At 36.0% G+C, this 15,607-nt stretch overlaps 1 protein-coding gene across 1 annotated transcript in view; it reads right to left on the bottom strand.

Annotated features, from left to right (window-relative positions):
* Window positions 1–15,607, bottom strand: part of LOC143075327 (cell division control protein 45 homolog) — a 40,109-nt gene that overhangs the window by 7,230 nt on the left and 17,272 nt on the right. Inside the window, exons 10-13 of the mRNA XM_076250714.1 lie at window positions 4,819–5,010; window positions 4,267–4,365; window positions 2,634–2,745; window positions 1,830–1,885 (exon numbers count right to left, since the gene is read on the bottom strand). Coding sequence (XP_076106829.1) covers window positions 1,830–1,885; window positions 2,634–2,745; window positions 4,267–4,365; window positions 4,819–5,010 — 459 coding nt within the window. The remainder of the gene's footprint in view (window positions 1–1,829; window positions 1,886–2,633; window positions 2,746–4,266; window positions 4,366–4,818; window positions 5,011–15,607) is intronic.

Raw genomic sequence — 15,607 nt, 5'->3', positions numbered from 1 at the left:
TGACAAAAATATAAATTCAAAAAGACAAAAATATCTTTTTCAAATGTTTACAGGCAGCCGAGAGACGTCTTGTCGCAAAGTCGCGGTCACGATAAACAAGGATGAAAATCAGTGTTTACCTTGGGCTAAATATAGTTCACATGAATTCAGGTCACTGATTGGTTGTCTATTTAAAGTCAGAATGCATCGTTTCTTTTCAAAGATAACAAGAGAGACGTTCCAGTGGTCATTGAACGATAACAATAGAGACGTTCCGATGGTCATTAACTCGTTGGCTTTTTTTTGGGGGGGCTTTTAAAACGTGAAGACAATCAGATAGGATGGCAATCTTATGTTATGGAATAATAGCAGTCAAATTAAAGAAAATATAGTAGATCATATTGTACAGAATCTGGAAAACAGTATCTTTAAAAAAGTTTTGAAGTTCATTTTTCAAAACCCACGTGGTGTTCAGAGAATCAAGGTCAAAAACGAAAGTAGAATATTGTCAGCCTCAAATAAATAACATTTCCAAATGATTTATGTATCCGACTTATTGAACAGTATACAAAAAAAAGCGAAAATCAGAGGATATATCAATTTTCTGTCAATGCTTGAGAAACAATTGTATGATTTAAATACGTGTAACAGTCTTTATAGAGAAAAGGGGGGTCATTTGTTTACAAATGCACGTAGTTATGCAAAATAAATCGATCAAGATTTCTAACAAACCGAATTATTATATAAATAAAACTCCTATAAAAGTAAATGAATTTTAAGCATAAGGTAATAAAATAAAAAACTATAACAAAAAAAAAAGAAATTTCTTTGAGATTTTTTTGTTTTTTTTCTTTAATTTAATTCATACATAAAAAATGGTCATTTGAAAGATGAAATTAGGTGCCAGGAGATTGCGAGAATGCAGGATTTTGCTCTATTTATGCCAGAGCTTCTGGGGGCCTTCAGCGGCCCCCAGACCCCCTGCCATATAGCACCAAGCTTACAGCTTGGTGGGCGTCCGGCTTTGCTGAACGCATGTTACAGCCGGCTATTATTTGAATTGAGCCTTCTACTTCAATTTCAATGGAAAGCCCTGAGTACTTGATAGAGGGTATCTTTTTTTGTAATGAATGGGATACTGGATATTGTCTTTTGACCATTCAAAAGCTTCTGTCCATGTTTTAAAAAAAATCTTTAATGGTTTGACAAAGTTATTGAAGTCTTAAAAATCTGAAATCCCAAACTAAACCGAATTGTCTGATGTTTGATCTCAGCATCTTGTTTCTTTGACAAATTAAACTGAAACTACATTGTACTTGATCAGCAAACCCAGATTTTTAGCCTTATCTGTTTCCGGCCTGGTTTTAAAGCTACTGTTGAACTAAATAAATATCTCTGTCATGAATAATAAATGAATTTTGTGATCATTTGGGAATTTTGCTTCCAAAAAAATAAGGAGTTTTGCCGAGGACCAGAGCATGCGGAATGCTAGGAAAATCCATGGGGTATCTGGACTCCTGTCTGAGTCACTCTAGTTATCAGAAACAAACAGAGAACCTGTCTACCATGACAGCAAGTTTTACTTGATCTGGTCGTACTCAAGATATTAAAAAAAAGAAAAAAATTGAACTCGGAACTCAATTTTTTTTTTGAGTCGGCGGCTATTTTCTCAGTCGGTCAGGGCAAGGGAAACAAACTAAATTTTAATTCTGGCCCCATGAAACACATCAAACCTTGAAAAAAATCCTACTTCTGTCTAACCAATCTTTTGTAATATCAAGCATGGTGTAAGTTTTTTTTTCCAAATCTAATTGTTCATTTAAAACCAACAAAAATATTTATATAATTACCTTTGTAGAATATCTAATGCACTTAAAAAGTTATCTGTAGCACTCTTATTTTTATCCTGAAATGTACAAGATGAAAATAAACAATTTAATATAAATGTTTGATACAAATGACCAACATGCTATAAACAAAAGTAAAAATAAACATACAAAAATCACAAAAGTCAGTGATGGATCCAGAAGGGGGGAAGAGTTTCCAGGATAGGAACCCCCCCCTTTTTTTAATGATCAATACATTTGAAAGGGGAGTTATATTTAGAACCCAACCCCCTTTTTCCTGGTTTGGGAATCTCCCTTTTAGAAATGGTTGAATTTCCCTGAAAGATACAAACAAATAGTATTTTTATAGTAAATAAATGTAATTAAATGAAAGAAATTATTAAAACATTATTTTTTTAATTTACAACAGGTTTATCTCAAAAACAGTTATAGATTTGTTATGTCTGTCCTATTTCAAACCTGTACTGTTTTTCTTGTTTGCAACTTAATATTAAGACTTTTAAAGGTCAACTTAGCCTTTATATTTTCCTGAGTACAAGAGTTCATCATTTGTTGACCGATGCAGTTTGAGTCTTGCTTTTCTTATCTTAGAGCCTGATACAAAGTATTGGCTATTTTTAAAACCTTTTTCTAACCTCTCAATGTTTCTAGGTTTTTGTGATGTTATATTTTTATCTCATTGATTTTTACCTCTGACATATCTTCTCTCCACAAATTATAACAAGATTTCTGCCTTTAATAAAGAAAGTCTTAAAATTGTACCACATATGATAAATTGTGTCATTCAAACTTCAGAAGTATACTTACTATATTTTCTAGTGTAGCGACACACGCCAACACATAGTCAGCTGCACATAATTTATTTTTATAACCATACTGGGCTGAAAATGATGGTATCACAACATCCTGGTTTGTTAAACTGTCAAAATAAATAGAAAGTCATACAAGATCTTATATTCAGTACAATATCGTATTGCATATCCTTTCTTAAATAACTTTAATAAGATGAATCTTTTGTATGATGGAGCATCATTACTGTAAACCGGGAAATTTTTGCGCCGTCTTTATTTCGCGATTTACTAACACAATCCAAGTTCGCGTCGTTTAGAATTCGCGATTTCCCTGTGGTCTATATAAATATTTTCATAAATGATTTTCAAAAGTGAACAGCTATAATATATCCTAAATCAAGTTATTAAATCAATCATAAATCTTCTGTTTTCGGTTTATTAATCATGTTAATGTTAAAGTAGATTAAACGTGTGTCATGTTTTCCTTGTAAAAACACATACACAATATTAGAAAAGTAGACCTAATTAGGATTGAATTAGAATAAAATGCTGTCAGGATTAATGCTAGTTTTTCGATTGTTTGATCTGATTAATCTGTATAGTAGATTCAACGAGGTGATACTTTTATTACTGATTGACATGTGTCATTAACATAATGGTAATGCGTGTTGTTTACATAACAATATACATAATGATCGCTTATGAGATTACTGATTTGACTTAAAGACATGACTTCTAACATTGCTTTTCATTACGATATACAGTTATGATTTCAGTTATATATATGTCGTCTATAAAATCAATTGTATACAATAGTCCTATAGATATTCTATCCACATATGTAGATATAAGAAGCTGGTATGAGTGCCAATGAGGCAACTCTCCGTCTAAGTCATGATTTGTAAAAGTAAATTGAATAAAAAGAGTTAACTTTATATTTTCGCGGTTCAATGCTTACCGCGAAAATTTCCCTGTTTACAGTATTCAATAAGAAAGAAAATGAATTTGAATATTTGCGTGTTTTGTTGTCTGATGTATTGTGAAATAACGACAATGTTCACACAAAATATAAGTATCATCCACAAGCAAACTACTGCCAATCAAATATTATGATAAATTTAAGGTGGTACCTAACGCTACAGGGAGATAACTCTGTAAAGTCAGCTAAACGTTTTAATTACGTTGTGGTGTTAATGGAATATTAAGCTTCTTAATGATCAAAATTGGTGTTTGTCAAACTGCTATATAACCAGTGTAATTTTTCTGATAAAACGGTTGGTTAAAAATTTTTTAAATTTTTATATTTTTGTCAAAAGGGTCAAAGTAAATACTTTGTCAAAATTTAATGAAAATTAAACGAGCCAAATTAATTTTAGTGAAAGTGTTAGGTACCACCTTAATAGTTTAATAATACTAATGTGGATAGATCAAGCTGTACAAAATCATGGACAACATGTAACATATCACATGCATCAATTTTATCCTTGAAGATATGATTGTTGTTATCATTGTATCTTTAAAAGGCAAATAGTGATTTCTAAGCAGGGGTTTAATTCTAAATTTTGTTCACAAATTCCAGCAATAATCTCAGTCAAAATGCTTTTTCCTTCATTAAAGTAACATGTTATAATTGTAAGCCGTCTTCTTACCCATATTTTGTCATGTGATCTTGAATCATCTGTTTTATGTTATGTCGTAAAGTTGATTCCATTGAAGAAAATTTTTGTTTGCACTGACTCAATGGCATTCTGAAATAAATCAAAGTCATTAATTATAAGTGTTTACAAAGCAAGTTTTATTATGAATGTTTACTAAAGAAAGGTGATAAAAACCATAACATAGGGGTTATGTACATTGTCAGTTAATTACAGAGTTTACACAAGAGGAAACAATCTTACTGGAAACACTAATTGCATTAATATGAACAAATCTATTTTTGGCATTTTTGAAAAGACATTTTTAGTTTTAAAGCAATTAAAGGGCAGGTTAACATTATATTTTGGGCAGGAAATATAAAGCTTGACATGAAAACTTATCTATAGATCTCAATCTTATTTTCAGAAAATGTTGGGAATAGTGACCAAAATGTGTAGGGCATAAAGTTGTGGATTTTTTTTCATGGATTTGAATATTGTGGTCATTCTGACACTGATAGATCTAATATGAGAAAAATAATGATTTTCAAAGGAAATAATACTCACCCCATTTCAGCTAAAAATTCATGTAATCTTTTTTGTCCCTTTAATGTCCATACTTTGAATTTACAAGCCAAGTTGACAGAATGACATATACTGTCAAACAACGACCAATGTCGGTATAATGTTAATTGTAATTCTTCATCAAACACTATTTTTAAACAGTTTATAGATATTATATTATCTTCATCATCACCTCTGTAAAGAAAAATAACAATAAGAATCTCAGTTGATATACAAATATTTTAGAACAGAAAATTACAAATTAAAATATTGAATACCACATGCTTTGCTTTTAATTAAATTGTACATTTTTAAAGTAAAATGAGATTTTATTAAATAAATACTTACCATCATAAATTCTGAGTGCATCCATCTGCGCAAGTCTGACAGGCGGAAAACCCCAAAATAAAAATATCATCCAATGAGAAGAGGGATGACCAGTGCCCGTATAACCATGCCTTTATATCATCCATTTAATTTTCCAACATAAGCATGAAGCCATAGGAAAAAAACAGGGGATGAAGGGGAGGTTGGGAGGGACCTTTAATTTATGAAGGTAAGTATTTATTTAATAAAATCTCATTTTACTTTAAAAATGTACAATTTTATGTCAATAAATACGTTACCATCATAAATTCTGAGTGAAATATAGAATCTAACACAAAGCTGAATCCCCTGAACCAGAAGATGCAGGAGGAAAAACAACTCTTTGTGCGGAAACTAAAGGTCCTAAGGAGTACAAACTCTGAGCTTGAGTAGCAGACTGCAGATAATGAGAAATGAAAGAATTTTCAGTTCTCCAGAAACCTGCAGATAAGACTTCCTCTAAAGAAGCATTATTAAACAGGGCCCAGGAGGTAGAAATAGCTCTAACATCATGGGCTTTAATATGCATACTATTCAGAAGTTCTTCATTAGAAAAACTGTAAGCTAATTGAATAGTTTTACAGATCCAAGATGAAATGGTTTTAACAGACAAATCTTGTTTTCCTTTGTTAATAGGAATAAATAACCTGGAATTTGAGGAGGTGCGGAGACTTTGAGTTCTCTGAAGATATAAAAGTAAGACTCGGATAGGACAGAGTACTTTAGAACTTGAATCAACAGGAAGGGCTGGAATCACTATCGGTTCTGAACCTCTACCAGGAATTTGATTTTTGGCTAAAAAAGCTGGATCCGTTAATAGGGTAACAGATGACTTATCCCTATTAAAACGAAGGCAGTAGTCAGCAGTGGAAAAAGCATGAATTTCACTTCTTCTTCTACCAGAAGCTAAGGCAAGAAGGAAACAACACTTATACGACAAAAACTTGATTTCAACCTTTTCCGCAGGTTCAAAAGGATGGTTTTTTAAAGCTGATAAAACAAGACTCAAATTCCAAGACGGGATTAAAACTCTCTGTCTAGGGCGTTCAAGAGTGAAATTCTTAACTAAAAGAGAAATGAATTCATCATTACCAAAATCTGGACCTCCAGACAGTAGAATCGTCCTAGAAATAGCTGATCTATAGCCTTTAATAGTAGAGGGAGATAATCCTTTCTCTTCAAAAAGGTGGATCAGAAAGTCTGCTAGTTGTTGTACAGAAATTTGGAAAGGATCAATTTCCTTCCCACTACACCAACTACTGAAGATAGTCCACTTGGCTTCATAGACGATGTTAGTGGAATCTCTGACTGCCCTGGAGAGATGTCTGGCTGCAAATTCAGAAAAACCTCTCTCCTTGAAGCTATCCCTGAGAGAAGCCACGCGAACAGATGTAGCTTCTCTGGATTGGGATGAAGTATCTTGCCCTTGAACTGGGACAAAAGATTGTGTCGTACTGGTAGAACCAGTGGACGAGCACAGGATAGATGAAGAAGATCTGGAAACCAGGCTTGTTTGGGCCAAGCTGGAGCAATAAGAATGATCAACCCTTGCTCTGCTGAGATCTTCCGAAGAACTTGTGACAGAAATCTGAACGATGGGAAAGCGTAAGCGAACATCCCGTCCCAAGGAACACTCATGCAGTCCACTGCGTAAGCTTTCGGATCTGGTACAGGAGACATGACCACTTGAATTTTGTAATTGAGGCTCGTTGCAAACAGGTCTACATGGGGAGACCCCCACTGCAGTGTTATTGCCTGAAATACTGATTGTAGAAGTTCCCACTCTGTATTGACTGGAGTAAGTGTTCTTGACAGAGCATCTGCTAACACATTGAGTTTCCCTGGGACATGACGAACTACAATCTGTAGATGAAGTTGATTGCAAAGAAGAAGGATTTCTCTTGCTAAAAGATACAGCTCGTAACAATGAGTTCCCCCTTGGTTTCGCAAATAAGCCACCACAGTGGTGTTGTCCGTTGCTAGAACCAGAGATTTGTTCTGCAGTAGGGACTGAAAATGAGACAGGGCAAGAAGCACTGCCTTCATTTCTAGTATGTTGATGTGTTCCTTCAAAAGATCTGGAGTCCACACTCCTGACACTGAAAGACCTTCCAGATAAGCTCCCCAACCGAGGTTGGAGGCATCTGTGAACAGAGTCTGATTTGGGACTGGAGAGGACAGAAGTTGGCCTCTCAAAACGTTTGCTTGAGAAGTCCACCAAACCAAATGAGGACACAATTCCTGATGAATGATTGGAACTGGAAACTCCCAATTCTGTGTAGCTGGGAGCCAATGTTGGTGTAGATAAAATTGAAGAGGTCGAATGTGAAGGCGACCAAGTGGAACAACATCGGCTAGAGAATTCAAGAGACCTAGCAGTTGTGAAAACTGGCGAGCAGTGACTGTTTTTTGAGATAGAAACAGATGAATTTTTGAACAAAGATTCTGAAACTTTTCCTGAGGAGGTCGAACTATGCACTGATGAGTAAGGTAATGTTCGCCTAGGAAAATAAAGTCCTGAGACGGAATAAGGTCCGACTTTTTCCAAGAAATGAGAAACCCCAGAGAGAGCAGCAATCTGATGACTACATCTGTATTGAGATAGAGTTTCTCGGGAGAAAGTTCCTTGATCAGTGAGTCGTCCAGGTAAGAATGAATCTGAATAGCCTGTGAATGAAGGTGAGCAATTGCTACCTGCATAAGTTTGGTGAAAGCTAGTGGTGCAGTTGACAGACCAAAAGGGAGAGCCCTGAACTGGTAAACCCTTTTGTTCCAAACAAACCGAAGGAATTTGCGGTATGAATGGCAAACTGGGACATGAAAATAAGCGTCCGTCAGGTCCAGGGATGTTGTCCACATACCTGGAAGAATAGAAGCTCTTATTGAACGATTGGTCTCCATTTTGAAATGGGGAATAATCATATAAGAGTTGAGGATAGACAAATCGATGACCGGTCTCATTCCTCCGGTCTTCTTCGATACAAGGAAGAGACGAGAATAGAAACCTGGATCTATTGAAGATACAGGGACTTCCTCCACTGCCCTCTTTGTCAAAAGAGTCTCTACTTCTGTTGACAGAAGAAGAAATTTCTGTGGATCTTGAGTATTGGACAGTGGGATAGGAACAGGTGAAAGAGGTGGTTGTTCTTTGAATTGAAGAGTCAATCCCCCTCGAATTACTGACAGAACCCAACAATCTGAGGTAATACTTATCCATTTTTTTAGAAAATGAGTTAACCTCCCCCGTACTGGTAATTGAGAAAGAGGAGTTTTGTAGTACATCTCTGGATTGGGTTCTGACAGTAACGTACGAGGGGGCAACTTCCTAGGAAGAGGGGTTGGCCCTCTTGCCACCTCTCTTAAAACTGTTAGGTTTAGACCTAGGGATTGAAGATTTCTTAGGTTTATTACCTCCATCATTAGTGATTTTTCTCCTCTTCTCCTGAGAATTATAAGATGAGCCTCCAGCAGAAGAATAACTACCTCGCTTAGAATTATTTCCCGAAACAGATACATTTACCTTCACTGGGACTGGAGTTTGATTGAGATGTTTCTGTACCTCATCAAGTGGTAACCCAAATATCTTCTCATCCAAAGGAGACTTGATTAAAGCATCCTTAAGATTATCTGCCTTCTCCATAATTTCAGATCTTTTGGATAAGGTGCAGTTGGCGATGGAACCCATAATCAGCAATTGGGAGACACCCAAAGCCTTGTCTACCTGTAATAGGAAAGGTTTGACCTCTGGTGGAAGAGAAGAGTCTTTAAGAACTGGGGCAACTGCTGATAAGAAATGTTCAGCAGTGCCTAGAACATGAGAAGCGTTTCTAAGAAGATTCTCTGTTTTAGACCAAACAGACTGAGTAAGACGCAGTCCATCGGCGGGTTTAGAAGAAATAGTAGATGATAAAACTTTGTCACATTTGGGTACTAGTTTGCCCAAAGTAGAGTCAAAAATTTCATAATCCTTAGAGCGGAACTGCTCAGAGAATGAGGCCAGACCGAAACCACTAACCTGGGAAAATTGGGACTCATTAGACACAATCCCATCATTAATGATCTGCAAAGAGTTGGACATATGATTAGACTGTGGAAAACTACTATGAGATTTATTATCGTCTACAGGCAGACCACATGAAGCCTCAAATGTGGAGGTTAGTTTCTTGGGTCTGGGAGGTGACTGAAAAGGCACCTTGTTGACATCTCTCATGATTGTATAGACAGAATCTCTGAGATCCTTCAAGGAGGAAGGAGCATCTTCAGTCTCTGGTTCTTTACCAGAATTGGTAGAAGACTGACCAATTACAGATGAAGATAAAGACACAGGAACAGAAGGTTGCGAAACAATCTGAGAAACCTGAACTGAGTTGTCATCTTCATCCGAAGTAAACCCTTCTTCTTGGCTGCCTGGGGCAACTGAAAAACGTTCCTCCTCATCACTGTCTTCCAGGTCACTTCCAATGTCATGATCTGGACGGAGTGAAATCACTGGAGAACTTGACTTATTGGCAATGTTCTCTAGTGTACACAGGCGATTGGAAAAGGAAGTCAATTCCGAAGAAATAGATTGACGAAAATCATCCAAAATACTCTTGAACCCATCTAAGGCGGGGCCAGAGTTAGCTACCTGATTAGACTGATGCCCAACAGAAGAGGTAGGCAGAGCAGCAGGTAGATATACTACTACCCCTACTAGACACTGCTACAGGAGGAGCAGGAACTGACAGATTAGGAGTAGTACTCTGTGGAACAATAACTGGTGTTGGTCCACAATAAGGCCAGAAACCTGGAAAGGGCTGACTAGGAAAAACCTGATTAGGAAAACCTTGACCAGGAAACCCTTGACCATGAAAACCCTGACCAGAAAAGCCTGAATAAGGATAACCCTGAGACCAAGGAGGTCTAGACCATGACATGGCATTACTAGCCGAAGCCGGGAAAGTTAAGCCACAATAGGACGCTGGTGCTCTAGAACCAGGTAAGTTCAAACCCATAGAGATACCAGGGTAAGATGAAATGGACCCTGTGGTGTCAACTGGCCTAGAAAAAGTGTGTGTAACCGTAGCAGTGGTAGGGACACCTCCATCATAACCGACAGAACCTGCATGCAGGGTCTGTTGACCGGTCTTAGTAGTCACCGAAGTAAAAACGTCGGTTAGTTGACTACTAATAGGAGGGGTTCCCTGCCCTACCGCTGTTACGGTCACAGGAAAAGGTAATGAACCGTCTAAGAAAACATCATTACCTGTAATGGCCTCGTAAGGACTGGGAGCATTAAACTCCATAATTAAATAAGTATGAAGTTAAACACTTATAACAACAATATAATAACAAAAATTGTCAAATAAATAATGGTATGGGGATACCTACGATATTCAATATAGAAAAAACAAAAAACTTCAGTCTTCTCTGTAAGTTATGTACTAATCATGCTAATACAAAAAATACGTGTGTCTTGATGCGCAGGCGGAAATTAAATGGATGATATAAAGGCATGGTTATACGGGCACTGGTCATCCCTCTTCTCATTGGATGATATTTTTATTTTGGGGTTTTCCGCCTGTCAGACTTGCGCAAATGGATGAACTCAGAATTTATGATGGTAACGTATTTATTGACATAAAATTGTACATTTTTGTCGGAGTTTGTATCAATCAGGTTGATGCATATTATTATACAAATATAGCCTTTGTATGAGGTCGATACAAGGATATATTGACCTGAAAGAAGTATATTGACTGAGGACGAAGTCCGAGGTCGATATACTTCTTTGGGTCGATATATCCTGTATTGACCTCATACTATGGAACGCCAACACTGTCTTATTATGCCCATTTTTCATTATCTGTTGTGCATTTACCTTTATATGATGTGCATTTACCTTTATATGATGTGCATTTACCTTTATATGATGTGCATTTACCTTTATATGATGTGCACTTGTCATCATATGATGTGCAAATATCCTTATATGATGTGCAAACATCATTATATGATGTGCAAACATCATTACATGATGTGCAAACATACTTATATGATGCGCATATATACTTATATGATGTGCAAATATACTTATATGATGTGCAAATGTACTTATATGATGTGCAAACATTCTTATGTGATGTGAAAATATGCTTATATTATGTTGTAAGATCCTTATATGATGTGCAAATATAGTTATATTATGTTGAAAGATCCTTATATGATGTGCAAATATACTTATATGCTGTGCAAATATACTTATATGCTGTGCAAATATACTTATATGATGTGTACATATCATTATATGATGTGCAGTTTCCCTTATATTACGTGCAAACATCTTTATATGATGTGGTTGTGTCATTATATTATGTGCTTGTAATCTTATATTATGTGGTTAGGTTTACTTCATTATATGATGTCGAAACGTCATTATATGATGTGCTTTCATCGTCGTTATGGTCAATGAACATGATTACGATTAGAATGATTACTGTCTACGTCATAACTGATTCCGATCTGCGTCTGCGGAGTAACCGTTACTACTAATTAGGATCAAATCTGTTGCTACCGTTTGGAAAATGGTTGAGACTTGAGATAAACCTTAGCATGTTAGTACCTCGTTTTAAGATGCAAAAAAATCACATCTGATATTGTTGGAAAATTGTAAAAAATATATATGAATTGCAAAGTTTTGTTTAAATCGCAAATCTTTAATAATAAACATACGGAGTCTTCAATACGGTTAAGGTTATTGAATTGAATAAATAATTCTTTTATGTCATGCTATATGATCGTTTTAACGAGGGAAGGCATTATATTTGTCAATTTCGGTATACCTAACGTTAGCAATTTTTCTATAAGAAGATAATACACGAAGTTTAGTATTTTCATTTATGTAAATATTGCCTTTCTGATCATGGTTAGCTGTTCGACTTTCTCTTTATATATTCTCAAGATAGACACAAACAATTGGGAATAAATCGGACTCTGATAGAGTAATGGCTCATATAAGGAACCGGTCATTTGTAATAAAAAAAAAGAGGGGATAGGAAAAGTGGCATTCAATTTTATATAGTTATAAATTTGCCGCGGTATAATGTTATGGCGAATTCTTCGTCAACCGTAGGCATCAATCTTTACGCCTCGTTTCGCTCATCTGAATTGTTAAAACCTGAAAATTTAGTTTCAACAATTTCTTCTAGCAGAGAATTTTTCATCTGATGCTATTATTGAATGAAGGTGTGGTAAATATTAATGAAACCACAAACGGCAAATCCAAACTAATATAAAAAAGAAGATGTGATATGATTGCCAATGAGACAACTATCCACAAAAGACCAAAATGACACAAACATTAACAACTATAGGTCATCGTACGGCCTTCAACAATGAGCAAAGCCCATACCGCATAGTCAGCTATAAAAGGCCCCGATAAGAAAATGTAAAACAATTCAAACGAGAAAATTAACGGCCTTATTTATGTAAAAAAAAATGAACGAAAAACAAATATGTAACACAAAAACAAACGACAACCACTGAATTACAGGCTCCTGACTTGGGACAGGCACATACATAAATAATGTGGCGGGGTAAAACATGTTAGCGGGACCCCCCCCCCCCCCCCCCCCCTAACCTGGAAAGTGGTATAACAGTGCAACATAAGAATAAACTAGTTCCCTGAAGTCGCAAACGATTTTCATACTTCAGTACTTTGATTATATATGTTCTTGTCTATACCTTGCAAGAAAAGATTTCTCTATTATTAGTTATCAAGATAATAGCCAATAAAACAACAAAACTCTGAAAAGCCAAAACTGCCCAAAAAGTACCTTTACTATAGAGTATATTCAGACACATTGCACTATTTGTTTTTTTTAAATCTATTATGTTTCCAGGATAAACGCAAAATATTAAAAGCCGCTGCCGTAAATCTTCACTTTGGAAATCCAAAACACCACTCTCTATATGTAAGAGAACAACAGGTCTCAGTAAAAAATAAATAAATGCAGTGCATGTTTTAAGTTCATTTAGACACCAGATTAAAAACGCTCAATTCTCTGGTTTTGTTGGATTGATACACACCTTCAAAAATTTGAAGGCTGAAATGTCATTGGCTGATGTAATATATACAAGGACAGAAAATAAAATGACGTGTTGTCAGATCCTTGTATCCAAAGCTGAAACAGATGATCTGTACATTATATATTAATAAATAAATGTGTTAGACACCGACTCTAGTTTGAGGGAAGGAGCACGTGTATTTCCTTTTTCGAAATTAAAAAAACAACAAAAAACATGGTTTATTTTTTTTTTAAGTTTCATCATTGTTTTATTTTTTCCTCATTTTAAATAGAAACAAACTATTTCGCTTCCCTTCTGAAATAGATAAAATCTCTTTCAAGAAATTTAGAATCAAACGTTTAAAAAACAACTTGCCCCCCACCCTCACATAAAAATATCAATGGTCGGTAAGTTAGCCCTGTTTAATTGAGTCTAGAGGTGAATACTAGTATATGAGCGGCTTCCCACGAAACCTTTTATATTGCGGGTTACTGCATGTCTAGTGGTGGTACTTTCGTCGTAGTATGTTCGCCTTGAGTGAGAGAGGTCGTGGGTTCGAACCCCGGCCGGGTCAAAACCAAAGACTTTAAAATTCTTATTTACATGCTGCTTCCCAGCTAATTATATAAGCACGCGGGATTAAGGATAAAGAGCAAAAGCTGGTCGGCTCGGAATCAGAAAAATGTGTCCGGGTAAGGTGAAATACATGTCTTCCTTCGGAATGCTTCCTTTTGAACTAGCATGTTAAAAAGTCCGGCTCAGGGTGTCGGTCTAGTACAAAACAGGGTTAATATTCATACCACATCAAAATTGAGAATGGAAATGGGGAATGTGTCAAAGAGACAACAACCCGACCAAATAAAAAAACAACAGCAGAAGGTCACCAACAGGTCTTCAATGTAGCGAGAAATTCCCGCACCCGGAGGCGTCCTTCAGCTGGCCCCTAAACAAATATATACTAGTTCAGTGATAATTTACGCCATACTAATTTCCAAATTGTACACAAGAAACTAAAATTAAAATAATACAAGACTAACAAAGGCCAGAGGCTCCTGACTTGGGACAGGCGCAAAAATGCGGCGGGGTTAAACATGTTCTTGTACGAATATGCATATATCAATTTGCTGCTGGACCTCAAGAATCCACCCATAATCATCTATAGTTGAAACTGTGAAATATATGCACAAAAAACATGATAAAAAGCTGCACGTTAATGTAATACACCGAGTTCAGGTTCATTCCATATCTCCTTTCATCCATTTCGGGTGAAAGTGATGGGCGCTGGGTGGTCGAGTGGTTACATTGTCATTTCGTGGCCTTTTATAGCTGAATATGCGGTATGGGCTTTGATCATTGTTGTAGGCCGTACGGTGACCTTTACTTGTTAATTTCTGTGTCATTTTGACCTCTTGTGGAGAGTTGTCTCTTTAGCAGTCATACCACTTCTTCTTTTTTATAAGTAGTCGAACTGCTGTATCACTAGCATGTCAACCCTTAGGTGTGCGATTTCAAATCCCGCACGTGGCAGGTAAGCTCGATTCCAATCTTAATTGACCAGAATTGTATGTTTTCCAAACGAAGGTCAGGGGGTCTCTCCGGGCACTTTTGCTTTCTCCACCAATATAAACTCACCGCCACGAAATAGCATGAAAGTGTTGAAAGTTGCGCGAAATAACAGTCAATCAATCATCCATACCGGTATACTTATGGCCTCTAAATCTATATAATAGCAATGTCAATGTATGACATCAGTATACAGAGATAAAAATAATAACTATTTACAGTATATACAAAACAAGAGAGAGAGAGGTTTCAAAATTACTAAGCCAGCTGGAGGACAAACGCACGTGTTTATATATTTTTTATAAACGAACAAGCTGAAGTTGACATTTTACAGAAATCTTATACATCCTTCCTGTTTTCAAGTTTTCGTACATGGCTTAAAGCCTTATCGGATAAATGTTTTTTGTCATATTGAAATTTCCCGTTTTAGTAACAACAATACCCAAATAGTTATATTGTTTTATCATCTCAATGTTAGTATCATTGTAAGAAATTCGGAGATTTTTTGGCATCCGTCCAAAAAAAAACCTCACTAAGACTTTAATTTTGACAACTTTCCTTTCAAGTTCCAAGCCTTACAATAATCATGGAAAGCATTTAGTTGAGTCTGCAGGTCCTGTGCTGTTTCAGCCAACAACACCGTGTCATCTGCAAACAATATAACAAAACACTTAAGATATATTTCTAATTCTCTTTCCAGATCTTCTGGTATAGTTCTGTTAAGTCATGTAATATTTCTAGTCACTAAGAAATTATTTTAGTCAATCAAAAGTAAATAAAATAGGAAAGGTGATAAGTTTTCTCCTTGTCGAACACC

This window comes from Mytilus galloprovincialis, chromosome 5, assembly GCF_965363235.1.
Source record: "Mytilus galloprovincialis chromosome 5, xbMytGall1.hap1.1, whole genome shotgun sequence".
Lineage (NCBI taxonomy): Eukaryota > Metazoa > Mollusca > Bivalvia > Mytilida > Mytilidae > Mytilus > Mytilus galloprovincialis.
This window is presented reverse-complemented; position numbering and strand designations above follow the sequence as displayed.